Here is a 13,764-nt window from a genome sequence, read left to right as displayed (position 1 = left end):
AAAGATCTTGCACCTTCAGAGTTAAATAATCTCCAATTTTTCACAAATGTTATCTTTATCCTTTACTCCTTCTTTGAAAACAGTATCCCAATGGAAGGAAGAGGTCTACAGCAACTGAGAATCTTACTGCACAAGTTAAAATTGCTGGAATATTAGTGATGCTGCACTGAGGCATTAATAACTAAGATTCAAAGAATGAGTATTTACCTTCACACATCACTACTCTATCCCCTCGAAGGTACACCAAGTGGGGAAAGGAACAGCACTGAGAAAATGCTGTTGAGCCTTATATTGGAGATGGGAAAGGGCACACAAATGGTATAAAGTTTGGATGATAACTCTCAGAAATTTAAAACATACACAAGATTAATTCAATTACACTATCTTATATCAGTGAAGGCAAAGTCTGGCTGGACTGAAAGAGAAAACTGACTAACCAATTAAAAGTATCTTGGATGTATTTCACCATATATTTCAATGTGTGCCAGTAACTCCAAGTCCTTTATAAAGGAATCACATTACAAATCAAGTCTACCCTGCAAGTTGCAAATCAAGATATAAATCAACAAAAATAAAGATCTACCTTAAATGATACAAAAGTAGCTGAATTAGATTGAATATTTTTTTCAGTCTGTGGAACATTTTCTCTGAGGCCTTCATGTCTTGATGTCATCACTGGGTTCTTCTTGGTAGAATAATTTTGATCATCCTTCAAATCATCAGCTTTCCTTTTTCTATCCATTTGTCCCATATTCAATTGTGGCATATTTGAACTATACTGTTGAGGGCTACTCTCTATTATTGGCAGTGTTTCAAGCACAGTAGGGACAGTAGGTTCCTCCAATAACGACTCAGAACTGCAAACGGAACAATACTAATTAATAAACTAAAAATCAGCACATTTAGAACATAACTTTTGATTTTGCTTTTTCTAGTCAATACTATGAATGTTAATGAATAAAATAATTTCTAATCTTTTCTTTCTTTTTTTGGCTTGGCTTCGCAGACGAAGATTTATGGAGGGGTAAATGTCCACGTCAGCTGCAGGCTCGTTTGTGGCTGACAAGTCCGATGCGGGACAGGCAGACACGGTTGCAGCGGCTGCAGGGGAAAAATGGTTGGTTGGGGTTGAGTGTTGGGTTTTTCCTCCTTTGCCTTTTGTCAGTGAGGTGGGCTCTGCGGTCTTCTTCAAAAGAGGTTGCTGCCCGCCGAACTGTGAGGCGCCAAGATGCACGGTTTGAGGCGATATCAGCCCATTGGCTTTTCAAGCGCAAGAATAAAGCAGACACGGCTGAGGAATAGCATCATCAAGGGCAGAGTAATGTTTCACTGCTCCAAAGTGACATGGACCAACTTCAAATATAACCATACAACAATGACAGCATAGAAACAAGCCAACTTGGCCCTTCTTGTCCATGCCCAACACTTTCTCCCAATCCCCACTGACCTACACTCTAACCATAACCCTCCATTCCTTTCCCATCCTTATACATATTGAACTTCTTAAATGCTAATATCGAACCTGCCTCCACCACATTGTCTGGAAGCTCATTCCACATACCCTCCACTCTCTGAGTAAAGTCCTCCCTCATGTTTCCTCTTAACTTTTCCCCTCTAACTTTCAGCTCATGTCCTCTTGTTTGTATCTCCCCCTTTCTTAAAGGAAAAAGCCTCTCTTCCTCCACCCCTAATAATTTAAAATACCTCAATCAAATCCCCTTTCAACCAAATGCATTTAGAATCCATTCAAATTCAATACAGCTGTTTGAATTTTCCTAGATTTGCCCAAAAGAAATCCTGTGAACCTACATTCTTACTCCTGCCCACAAATCACAAAGTAATTACAAAGTGTCTTTCACAATTAAACCAAGGTTGAATCTGCCCAAAACTACACAAATCTGGGGAATGTGGCAATTAAAAAGAAGAAGCAATGTTTATCCAACTACTTTCGGTTGGATATGAAATGACCTGGAGCAGGGGTGGAAAACCTTTCAATTTTTAATTTAGACATACAGCACGGTAACAGGCCATTTCAGCTCACAAGTACATTCCAGAGGTGTAGGTTAATTGGGTAGCATGGACTCTTGGTCCAAAATGGCCTGTGCTGCATGTCTAAATTAAAAGGTTGGCCACCCATGACCTGGAGCATCCAAGGTTTCTGCTATGGAAACTTTAAACACCAGAAACCTCATGCGAGACCATAAGATATACCAGCAAAAGTAGGCCATTCAGACCATTGAGTCTACTCCACCATTCCATTACAAGCTGATCCATTCTCCTACTCCCCTGCCTTCTCCCCATAATCTTTGATACCATGACAACTCAGATACCTTTCAATCTCTGCCTTAAATACACACAACGACCTGGCCTCCAAAGCCACCTGTGACAGCAAGTTCCAGAGGTTCACCACTCACCAGCTCAAGAAATTTCTCCAGATCTGTTTTAAATGAGCACCCTTCAATCCTGAAGTTGTGTCCTCTTGTCCTCGACTTCCCTACCATGGGAAACAACTTTGCCACATCTACTCTGTCCAGATCTTTCAACATCTGAAATACTTCTAAGAAGTCCCCCTCATTCTTCTGAACTCCAAGAGCTGTCAAACATTATTCATTTGCTCATCCCCTTATTCTAGGAATCATTCTTGCACATCTCTGAATGCTCTCCAATGCCAACACATTCTTTCTTAAATAAGGAGCCTACAACTTTACCCTGTACTCTAAGATAGGTCTCACCAGTGCCTTACAAACATCACTCTTGAATCCTATTCCTCTTGATATGAATGCCAACACTGCATTCACCTTCTTCACCACTGATCCAATTTGGAAGTTAACCTTTAGCATATCCAACATGTGGACTCCCAAGTCCTTTGCACCTCTGAATTTTGAATTTTTCCCCATTCAAATAATATTATACCCTTCTATTCATTCTACCAAAGTTCATGACCGTAGACTTTCCAACATTGTATTTCATTTACCATTTCTTTGCCCATTCTCCTGATCTATCCAAATCTCTCTGCAGCCTCTCTGTTTCCTCCTTACTACCTGCCCTCCACCTATCTTTGCATCATCTGAAAACTTAGCCACAAAGCCATTATTTCTGCAATCCAAATCATTAACATACAACATAAAAAGTGGCCCCAACACTGACCTCTGTGGTACTCCACTTGCAACCAGCAGCCAAACAGAATAGGATCCCTTTATTCCCATTCTCTGTTTCCTGCCAAAGAGCCAATGCTCTACTCATGCAAGTATCTTTCTTGTCATTCCAGGGGTCTTATTTTGTGAAGCAGCTTTATCAAAGAACTTTTGAAGGTCCAAATATACAACATCCATTGCATGTCCTTCATCTAGCCTGCCTGTGGTTTCTTCAATAAAGTGCAGTAGTTTTGTCAAGCAAGATTTTCCCTTAAGGAAACCATGTTGCCTTCGGCCTAATTTATCATACACTCCAGGTAATCTGTAATCTCATCCTTGGCAATCTTCCCAACCACCGAAGGACCAGAAATGTAAAACGGGGTAGTTCTATAAGGAGAGGGAAGGGAATGAGGAAATGGAGGAATGAAGACAGGTATAGGGAAAGAAAGAGGGATGGGGAAGGGCCAAATGGAAACTGGAGAAGTCAATGTTAATGCCATCTGTTTGGAGACTGCACTGACAGAATATTAGGTGTTCAGGTAGCCTTGGCTTGGCAGTGCACGAGTCCTCCAATTTGACAAAACTATATATTTTTAAACCTAATCTCAGAAATTCAAGCACTATTAATTATTTAAAAAGTACTTCGATACATACTTGAAAAGTCATAACCTGCATGACAATGGGCCTAATGCTACAAAATGTGGAAAAATAATAGTAAAACACAAGGTTGAGTAACATCTGTAGAAAGAAAAATAGTTAACATTTTAGGTGAAGAGTTCAATACCTGAAATTTTAATTGCTCTTCTTTCCTCGAATGCTGCCTGTTGACTGAGTTTTTCTTGCATTCTCCATTTTGCTCCAAAGTATGTTAGATTAGGTAGATCAGAAGGGAAAGAATGTCTGATAGTATGCCCTGTGTTCTCAGGACATTTCTCTTAAAACTTAAAATTATAAATAAGAGTCCTGAAATGTCAGTAATATCTTTACTTATTACAGCTGAAACAGGCTGTGTTCCACCAACATTTCTGTGTTTTTAATAAAACAGAGTTTCCTGGCTATAATGAGCAATACAGTTTTTCACCCAGTTGTAACCTGCAACAGAGGCCTTTCTTAAATTAATAAGAAAATTAATCTAAATTATTTTTCTAACTAAAATTGTGTTCTGTTGGTAGAAAAAAATCTCAAGTTAATTTGGAAGTAAAGGTATTTATTGTAAGCAGATAATTTAATAATCTATACCAGTCCCTTAGGTATTAGTTATGATCAAACTTTTTAAATTTATGAATTACATAGAAGTTGCCATCTCTTCTTTTACAACTTCTCATGAACCAAATCTTTCTCCTCTGGGAATTGAAGAAGCAGCTGAATAGATATGGGTGTTTCCACTGATCAGGAAGCAGAAGGTCAAGTATAATCCACACATCACTTTCCTATTTAAATACCAAGTACAGAAATGATCCACGAATATTTCTTTTCTATTGATGTTCACAACATTTTGTTTGCCATGCAATTTCACATTAAACACATTAATACTTTTTGTTGTGTTTCAAAATTACCATAAAATACAGGATTTACCTCACAGCAATTTCAGTATTTTCTGCAGATAGGGGAGGATATGACTCAGCAAAACTCAAGGCATTTTCTGAAACTGGGGTGAAGGAAGCTGAAGATTCACTGTTCTCTGTTAAAGAAGAGGCTGGGATCTCAACCAAAGTTAATATGAATGTCTCTTCTTTCGAGTTTTCAACTGCCATTAAGTTTTCTGAAACAAAACCACAAAGGATTTAATTCAACAACAGCTCATGACATTGTGTCATTTGGGAATGTCCTATTCAGAGTTTTGGCAATGGGACCACAATTTGTTCAATAGCCTAATCCACTTAAAAATATAAAAACTCACAACGTGCCATTCTAATTTAAGGAGTGCCATAAGTATGTCTAAAAACAAAGAAGGTCTTTAGACACCTTTTGAAGGCAATACAAAGCGAATTTTACACAGAAATGCATAATTAGCACATTAAGCTATAATTATTCCCATTTCTATTGTACATTAAGGAAAACCATCATGAAGCCCAGATCATTTATTGTGTCCACTCAAACTTATTATTCTAGCAAGATGGCTATTTTGATTGTACTTGCAGCTCTGCTTTCAACCAGGATAATAGCTGCAAGACCATGGAACACTTGTCCTGTCAATGAAATTGCATATCATCCTGATTTGGACATAGACAATTTCTAGCTTATTATTAATAGACTTCTATTACCCTATTACATATGTCTCCACTTAGGAAGTAATCTTGGAAAGGCAGCCTAGATGGAGGTAGGGGAGGTCCTTAATCAATATATTGCTTCAGTGTTAACCAGGGAGATGGTCTTTGATGAATTAGACATCAGCATAGAAGAGGCTTATGCGCTGGAGCATGTTGAGGTTAAAGTGTTAGACCTTCTGAAAACTATTGGAATAGATAAATCTCCAGGGCCAGATAGGATATACCCCAGGTTATAATGGGAAGCAAAGGAAGAAATTGCTGAGGCATGATGATGATCTTTATGTCATCTCTGGCCACAGAAGTAGAACTGGAGGGTTGGAGAATAGCAAATGTAATTCCCTTGTTTAAAAAAACTAATAGGGACAACCCTGGGAATTATGGACCAATGAGTCTTCTCGGCAAACTATTGGAGATGATTCGTCAAAGCAAGATTTATAAGCACTTGAAGAAACAGTCTTATTAGGGATAGTCAGCATGGTTTTGTGAGCAAATGAATTGTTGAAGGTAGGGTGGTGGATGTAGTGTATATGGCATTTATTAAGGTGTTTGACAAGGTTCTCGTCCAGAAAGGCACGAGGTATGGGATCCATGAAATCTTACCTGTGTGGATTCAAAACTGGCTTGCCCACAGAAGGTTGAGTCGTAATAGATGGAACATATTCTGCCTGAAGTTCAGTGACTACTGGTGTTCACAGGGATCACTGGATTTACACATTTTTATAAATAACTTGGATGTAGTAGTATAGAAATGCAGGAATAAGTTTCCAGGTGAAACAAAGATTGGAATGGTTGTGGATAGAGTAGAAGGTTGTTGTAGGTTGAAATGGGATTAAACAGGATGGCAATGTGGCAGGTGGCGATGATCACGAAAAGTGTGAATTTAAAACACTTTGGAAGATCAGACTTAAAGGTGGAATACATGGTAAATGGTAGCATTTTTAGCAGTGTGGAGGAACATAGAGACCTTGGGGTCAGTTCATAGGTCCCTCGAAGTTGGCAGTGTAAATTAATAGGCTGGTTAAAGTTAGGGGAGATGTCAGAGGTAGGTTCCCCTCCTCACCCCTGATGGGGAGTGGTGGGCCCCTGAAATGCATTCAATGGGTGGTGATGGAGGCCCATTAACAGGAATATTTAAAAGACTCTTAAATAGGCTCATGGAGGCAAGAAAAATGGAGTGTTATGGGCAAAGAATTTGAGAAGGGTGATGTTGTGAAGTAGGTCTATTCAGTTTGGCACAACATCATGGGCCAAAGGGCCCATACTGTACTCTACTGTTCTATCCTCTATAACAAGGACCAATAACACTCCAGACACACACTCTATTCAACCTCCTCCCAAAGGCTTAAGATTGTGAAAATGTGCATCGACAAGCTGAAAGACAGATACTTTCCCCTTAGCAATCAGGCTCTTGAATGAATACCATAAGTGCCATCATGCTACACTTGCAAAAAGCTATTGATCTTTCTTTTCATTGCAATCCTATATCTTAAATTTCACTCATAAATGGGACATGGCCCAGTACACAAAATGGCTGAAGAACGCAGTGACCACACACACTCTGTGGGGGCCACTCCGGGAAACAGCAAACAACAGCAGGAATGCCTCCCAATCAGAGATCAGCGCTGCCATGACATCACTCCCAATGTCAGCAGCAAGAAGTGAATGTAAGCAGAGCTGCCAGTGCAATAAATCAGTCTTAGATTTTGACTCCTCGTATGTCTTCTTTCACTCTTCACTTAGTAACCCTGAGAGGTCCAACCGGCAGTTGGACCTGAAGATGAAGAAATACGCAGCTTTTCATGCAGTTTTGTTGAAGCTGCCAACTTTCTGGGCGTCGCAGCTACATGTGGTTCGAACAGGCCTCGGCCCAGTTCCACCTTCAACAGATCAATGCTGACAACATGCGTTACTACTACATGGTGAGCTTCCTCGACCAGGACACAGCAGCAAGGGTCAACGACTTCCTTCAGCAGCCTCTAGAGCAAGGCAAATACGATGCCCTCAAAGAGCTATTAACCCGCACCTTCAGGCTCAAGTGCTCCGCCAGATTCTTGCATACGAACGGGTTTGGGGACAGAGCCCCATCTGCCCTCATGAGTGAGATGCTTGCCTTTGCTGAGGAGTCACAGGCCTTGCCTGCTCTTTGAGCAGTTTTTCCTGGAGCAGCTGCCCGAAGATGTCTGACTCTTGCTTGCTGATGAGGACTTCAGCAACCCCAGGAAAGTCGCAGCCTGGGCTGATGTGCTCTGGAGAGCAAAAAAAGACCGCTAGGCCCAGCACACAGCCGGCAACGAGGCCACTGCAAACAGAGAGGCTTGTGGACCCCTGACCCAACAGTATTGCTATCATCATCAGCAATGAGGTGCAGGGGCCCATCACTGCCACCCAACCTGTGCGTTTCAGGGAAACGCCATGGCCATCCGTCATTGATAGCTGCAGCAATTGGCCAAGACAGCCTCCTCCATGGGTGGGACTCTTGTCAGGAAGGCATTTCCTCATGGACACCGGCACAGCAAGCTGGGCCCGCACTATGGGCAGTGAACAGCACCACTGTATAGATGTTTGGCACCTGCACTGCACCCCCCCCCCACTTTGGCTTCGGCAGCAACTGGTTCACGTGGGCATTCACGATTGTGGTGGTGGCACAACCACTCCTGCAAGCAGATTTCCTGTGAGCCCACTGCCTGTTGGTGGTCCTTAAAGGGCAGTGATTGTGCAGGCCAGGACTTTTCAAACCACACTCCTGGGGGGCCAAGTTACCTGCCCCCACGTCGACTCCAATAATGCATTCATGTGGATACTAGTGGAGTTCCCTTCAATTGTGGTGCCAGTTTTCCATCGCTGGGTAAAGACTCCGCCCCCACCCCCGCCCCCGGGTTATAATCAGATCCCAATGACATCCCCAAAACTGCCATCATTACCTCTTTCGGACTCTTTGAATTCCTAAGAATGCCCTTTGGATTTAAGAATGCAGCCCAGACCTTCCAGAGTCTGATGGATGTGGTGGGTTGGGATCTCCCATTCGCATTCATCTATTTGGATGATATTACCTAAGACAACTGTGCACCCGGCTGCAGGAATTTGGACCAACTATAAACCCTGTTGTGTTCAGGTTTGAAACTATGTACTTCGTGGGGCATCAGATCAACATGCATAGAGTGAAATCTCTTCCCAAGAAGGTAGTTTTGCAAAACCCTGCACAGTGAAGAGGTTGAAAGAATTCGCCGGAATGATGAACTTTTATCACCGATTCATACCGGTAGCGGCTTGCATCATGCACCCCCTTTTCATGCTCATAGCAGGCCACCTGGGAAAATGAGGACTCTGAGGCATTCCAGAGGCTAAAGACACTCTGGTCAACATCATCTTTCTGGTTCACCCCAGGCCAGTCGTGTCAACCATCCTCACAGTAGATGCCTCCAGCTCAGTGGTACAATTCATCGAAGGGCAATGGAAACCCCTGGCCTTTACCAGGCACCTCCAGCCACCTGAACTCAAATACAGCACCTCTGACCTGGAGCTATTAGCATTGTGACTGGCAGTCAGGTATTTCCAGTATTTTCTGGAAGGCAGACAATTCAGCGACTTCATGGGCCATAAATCATTGGGCCTTTTCCTCCCACAAAGTGTCTGACCCATGGTCAGCCAGGTGGCAGCAACACCTCTCCTATGTGTCTAAATTCATCATGGACATCCAACACATTGTGGGTAAGACCAACATGGTGGCTGACGCACTGTCGCGCCCTGCAATAGAGTCCGTCCAGGCCCTGTCCCAGGGAATAGACTATTCCGCCCTAGCCAAGACACAGTAGGAGGATCCTGAGATCATGGCACACAGAAGAGCAGTTTCCAGCCTCAGGCTGGAGGATGTAGACATGGGCCCTGGCAACCAGAAGCTCCTCTGCAATGTTTCCACCAGCAAATCCAACTCCCTCATGCTGGCAGTGTAGAGGTAGCAGGTCTTCAACGTGATGCACAACCTGATGCACCCAGCCATCAGGACTTCTGTTAAAATAGTGGCCAGTAGGTTTGTCTGGCACAGCCTCCAGAAACCGGTTAGTCTGTGGGCCAAGACCTGCACACCCTGAAAGATAACCAAAGTGCAGACGCACATCAAGGCAGCTCTCCCCCGCCAAGACTTCCGAGCCAGTGTGACATCGATTCAGCCACATCCATATTGACATTGTTGGGCTGCTGCCATTATCCCATGGGGTGAAATAGCCCCTCACTATGATTAACTGCTCAACGAAGTGGCCGAAGGCGGTCCAGCTGTCCAATACCTGCGCAAGGGTATCGAGGTTCAGAGTCTCGGAGCATACAACCTCTGATAAAGATACACCGTGCACTTCAGGCCTCTGGGCGGCACTGGCCAAGTTGATGGGAACCCAGCTCCACCATACCACTGCTTAACACCCTCAGACCAATGGGTTGGTGGAGGAGTTCCATAGGCAACTAAAGGCGACCTTGATGGCTCGACTTAAGGGGCCAAACTGGGCAGATGAGTTACCCTGGGTCGTCCTAGGGATCCGCATTGCGCCGTAAGAGGAGTTCAATGCCTCCCCAGCTGAGATGGTATATGGCTCACCATTGGTAATACCAGGGGCATTCTGGGCCACCACCAAGGACCTGGAGGACCCCATGGGCCTCATTGACTAAGCTGAAGGAAAAACTGGACACTTGCCTCCGCCACAAGGCCAAGCCAAAACTTATGCCCCCAAAGATTTAGAGAGCTATAAGTTTTCGTTTGGAGGGGGGCACACCGAACACCTTTGCAACAGCCGTATGAGGGGCCATGTAAAGTGAATTGGGTATAACAGGTCGATGTGTGTGCTGGATATCGGCAGAGATATAGACTGCCTCAAAACCAGCACACCTTGACATTAGCCAACTGGTCACCCTGCAGCCCCCGTGTCGCAGAGGTAGGCCACCGAAAGCGGCGAACAGCGCTCAGATTGCCTGTTCTGGAGGGGGTTGTGTAGTGGCTCGCTAACAGTACACAAAATGGCTGATGAACGTGCAGACCCCACGAGGGCCAATGACCTTTGTCCAAAGTGACCACCAGCACCAAGAAACAGTGAGCAATGGCGGGAATGCTGCCCAGTCAGAGATCGGCACTGCCGTGATGTCACTCCTGACATCAGCAGCAAGGAGTAAATATAAGCAGAGCTGCTAGTACCATAAATCAGTGTTGGACTTGGAACGTGTGTGTTCTTTCCACACTTCGCAGTAGTGCGCACGCTATACTCTTTACACAGCGATATGAAAGTTAGAAATAACCTGTTAGTCTGATCAAAGAGGAACTTTTCTAACTGTATTAAGTATTTTGTGATTATTACTCAAGAAAACATTGCACTACTTCTTGGCAACTAAGGACAGGCGGCTAGAATTGTATCCTGTGAATTTTTTTAAACTAAAATTACTAGTAATTCAATCATATATTAATCCTATATTTCTGTACCAAATCATTATACACTCATGTAATAATTGAGTTTTTCTGGACCAGTTTTTCATGTTAAATTTTGGTTGGGGGGGGGGGGGGGTCTGATTTTTACACAGGTCATACTTTTGACCGCAGTAAGTTCCTGCGTTGTTTAAGGTGTCGGGAGCTCGGATGGCCAGGACTGAGTGTGCTTGGGAGGGGCGGGAGTGAGCTTAGATGGGCAGCGGTTGGGGCTTTGGGAGCTCAGGTGGATGGGCATTAGGAGCTCTGGTGAGCAGGCAGCAAGGTGAGAGGTTGGGGTGTTGGGAGATTGGGCGAACAGCTTAGGTGTCATAAGCTCGAATGGGAAGGGGGGGTCAGAGTGTTGGGAGCTCAAATGGGTGAGGGGGCACTCGGGACGTCAGTTGTTCAGATGGGCAAGGGGGAGGATTGACTTTTACATGGGTCATATGGAAAATGTGTGATTTTGAGGCTAATAAAAGAGGGTTGATTATTACAACTATTGCACAAGTATATAAGGAAAGCAGATGAGGTGGGAAGGAAAAAGCAATTATGAAGCTCACATCATACGTACCCAAGTTTTCTTCAGAAGTTTTTAGTGCTTCCTGATGTTCCATATTTTGAGGTTCTTTATCAATCTATATTCCGGTATATATTAAAAAAAAATAAATACAAGTTTACAATAAAATAAAATAATTATTTTTGTACCTATTAAATGTATACAACAAAAATTAACATCTTCAATGGAAATTTATTGCATTTGCACTAGATAATCCAAGTACCATCTTCTCATTGCTGCTCCATTTGAAAACAAAGATCCACAGTGAGAGATGCATTTTCAATTAGGTCTAAATAATCTTTTTCAATTTGCATTGCATTTATTAACAATATCACACACCAGATTCTTCGCCACAGGAACTAGATATCATTTTCATCTCTAATTTCACCAAGTATCTGCTCATTTTTGATCTCAATAATCTTCATTCTCTTATTCAAGTTATGATGAACTTTCCAGAGTTTATATAATCACTCTCTTCTCAAAGACTCCTCTCTCAAGTCTTAATCACTTAATTTGTCAATATTTATAAAATTGCAATAAAGACAAACTTTATTGGTATTTTTCCATTGGATTACCTCTGGAAGAAATAGATCAAAAGTTTACTGGCAAAAGTGTAACATGCTCACCTTTGAGTAACCCTCGCACAAAACTTCTGAAGGTGTTTCTGTAGCCTCGATGGATAATTTTTGATCAGCAGATTGTGTCAAATATGTATCTGAGGAAATTCCTGGTTTTATATCCTGACTTTCAATTATTGGTTTTGGTTCTATATGTGGTAGAGACACCCTGAAGAATCATTTAACACAGTAAACACAAACAAAACATTGATATATTTGATGGAAAATACATTGCATTTTGTTACACAAAAAAATACCTTAAATTTTCTGTCTTTCTTAAAAAATTTGAACAGGTGCCAAAACAACATAGCTAAATATGACAGCAATTTTATTACAAGATTATCCTCCTTTACCTTTCATGTAGATGCTTAGGGTCATCATCCAGATGCTCAGTTGCATTTTCTTGTTCATCAATTGTTTTGAACTTTTCACTAGCATCATGGACCCTGTTGTCTAGATGTCTAGATTTTCTTATTTGTTCTTTATCTGTCATATGCTTGTCTTTCTCATCAGATGTTATGAAACATAGCTGTTCAGTCAGATACTTGGCTCCACTTTCCAATTGTCCTGTTCTATTTATTTTCTCTTCTTCCTCCACATATCTGTCTTGTTCATCAGATACAAATAGGGTTAACTTTCCACCCAGATGCTCTGTTCTACTCGTTCTGTCATCTTCTTCCACACATTTGTTTTGCTCATCAGATTCTAACATGTTTAAACTTTCAGCCATGTACTTGCTCTCATTGTCCAGACACTGAGCCTTGTTCATTTGCTCTTCACTCACAAATTTGTCTTGCTCATCAGGTATCTTACTATTTGGTTGTTCAACCGGAGTCTTCTTTATGGGTATATTTTCTTCATTGTCTTCTTCTGTCATCAGTTTAATTGACAAGGAATCATTAGGATTTATTTCTGAATTATTACCTACAACCAAATGCATCAATGATTATGATTTCTCTGCACCAAATATTTTCTGAAAAATAATGCTAACTGTAATGGATCCTACTTAAACTCACTAAGTATGTAAATTTTATTTATCATTTCTGCAAGGACCTGGAAAATCACTATCAGATGCTTCTAAAGTTGAATACAAGCTCAATTTTTTAGCATGAATTTCTTGAGTAAAATACCTTGTTTCTTAAATAAAATCAACATTTCTAGGTAAACATTGCTCACATTTGCTTCCTAAATGGTTGACATAATACTATCAGGAATGTGGGTGAATATAGTGAAGTGTATTCACATTCATAAACAAATTGGTTATGGAGAGCCAGTAATGACTCAGACCATCATATTTTCAACTTACTTCAACACAAAGAACTTTAAAAAAAAATTAATCAGGCTTTGCCTATTTTGCATACCAGGTTTTTCCTTCTGCAGTACTATTCCAGTTGGATCCACAGAGATTAGCATTTCCTCAGTGTCTGTGGTAGGACAAGGCTTTATTGCATAGCTTCTAGAAGTGGATTTGCTAAGATTGGGTTTTGGTTTTGCAAATCTGTACCTTCTCCTGGCACCATCTGATTCTTCAGTGACTGAAGAACTACCAGAAAATAAATCAATTCCCATATGTATCACAATAGAAATAAAATGTTTTTATAGAAGCATTTTAAAATATCATCGCAAAAACTATTTGACTAAAGACCAAGATCAAAATCCCCCCCAAAAAATCCTAGATACACAATAGATAAAAGGCTCATCTAATATTCAGACCAGAAACACATCTTTAGGGGCCTGGGAAAGA

General features: G+C 41.8%; 1 protein-coding gene across 7 annotated transcripts in view; it reads right to left on the bottom strand.

The window, feature by feature from the left end:
* The window catches only part of LOC138763083 (transcription factor TFIIIB component B'' homolog), a 135,335-nt gene that overhangs the window by 41,695 nt on the left and 79,876 nt on the right, over positions 1-13,764 (bottom strand). For all 7 annotated transcript variants that reach the window (XM_069936683.1, XM_069936710.1, XM_069936700.1 and 4 more), the window contains 6 exons: positions 13,382-13,563; positions 12,374-12,944; positions 12,030-12,189; positions 11,419-11,482; positions 4,710-4,896; positions 584-857 (listed from right to left, as the gene is read on the bottom strand). In XM_069936683.1, coding sequence (XP_069792784.1) covers positions 584-857; positions 4,710-4,896; positions 11,419-11,482; positions 12,030-12,189; positions 12,374-12,944; positions 13,382-13,563 — 1,438 coding nt within the window. The remainder of the gene's footprint in view (positions 1-583; positions 858-4,709; positions 4,897-11,418; positions 11,483-12,029; positions 12,190-12,373; positions 12,945-13,381; positions 13,564-13,764) is intronic.

This window comes from Narcine bancroftii, chromosome 1, assembly GCF_036971445.1.
Source record: "Narcine bancroftii isolate sNarBan1 chromosome 1, sNarBan1.hap1, whole genome shotgun sequence".
NCBI lineage: Eukaryota > Metazoa > Chordata > Chondrichthyes > Torpediniformes > Narcinidae > Narcine > Narcine bancroftii.
This window is presented reverse-complemented; position numbering and strand designations above follow the sequence as displayed.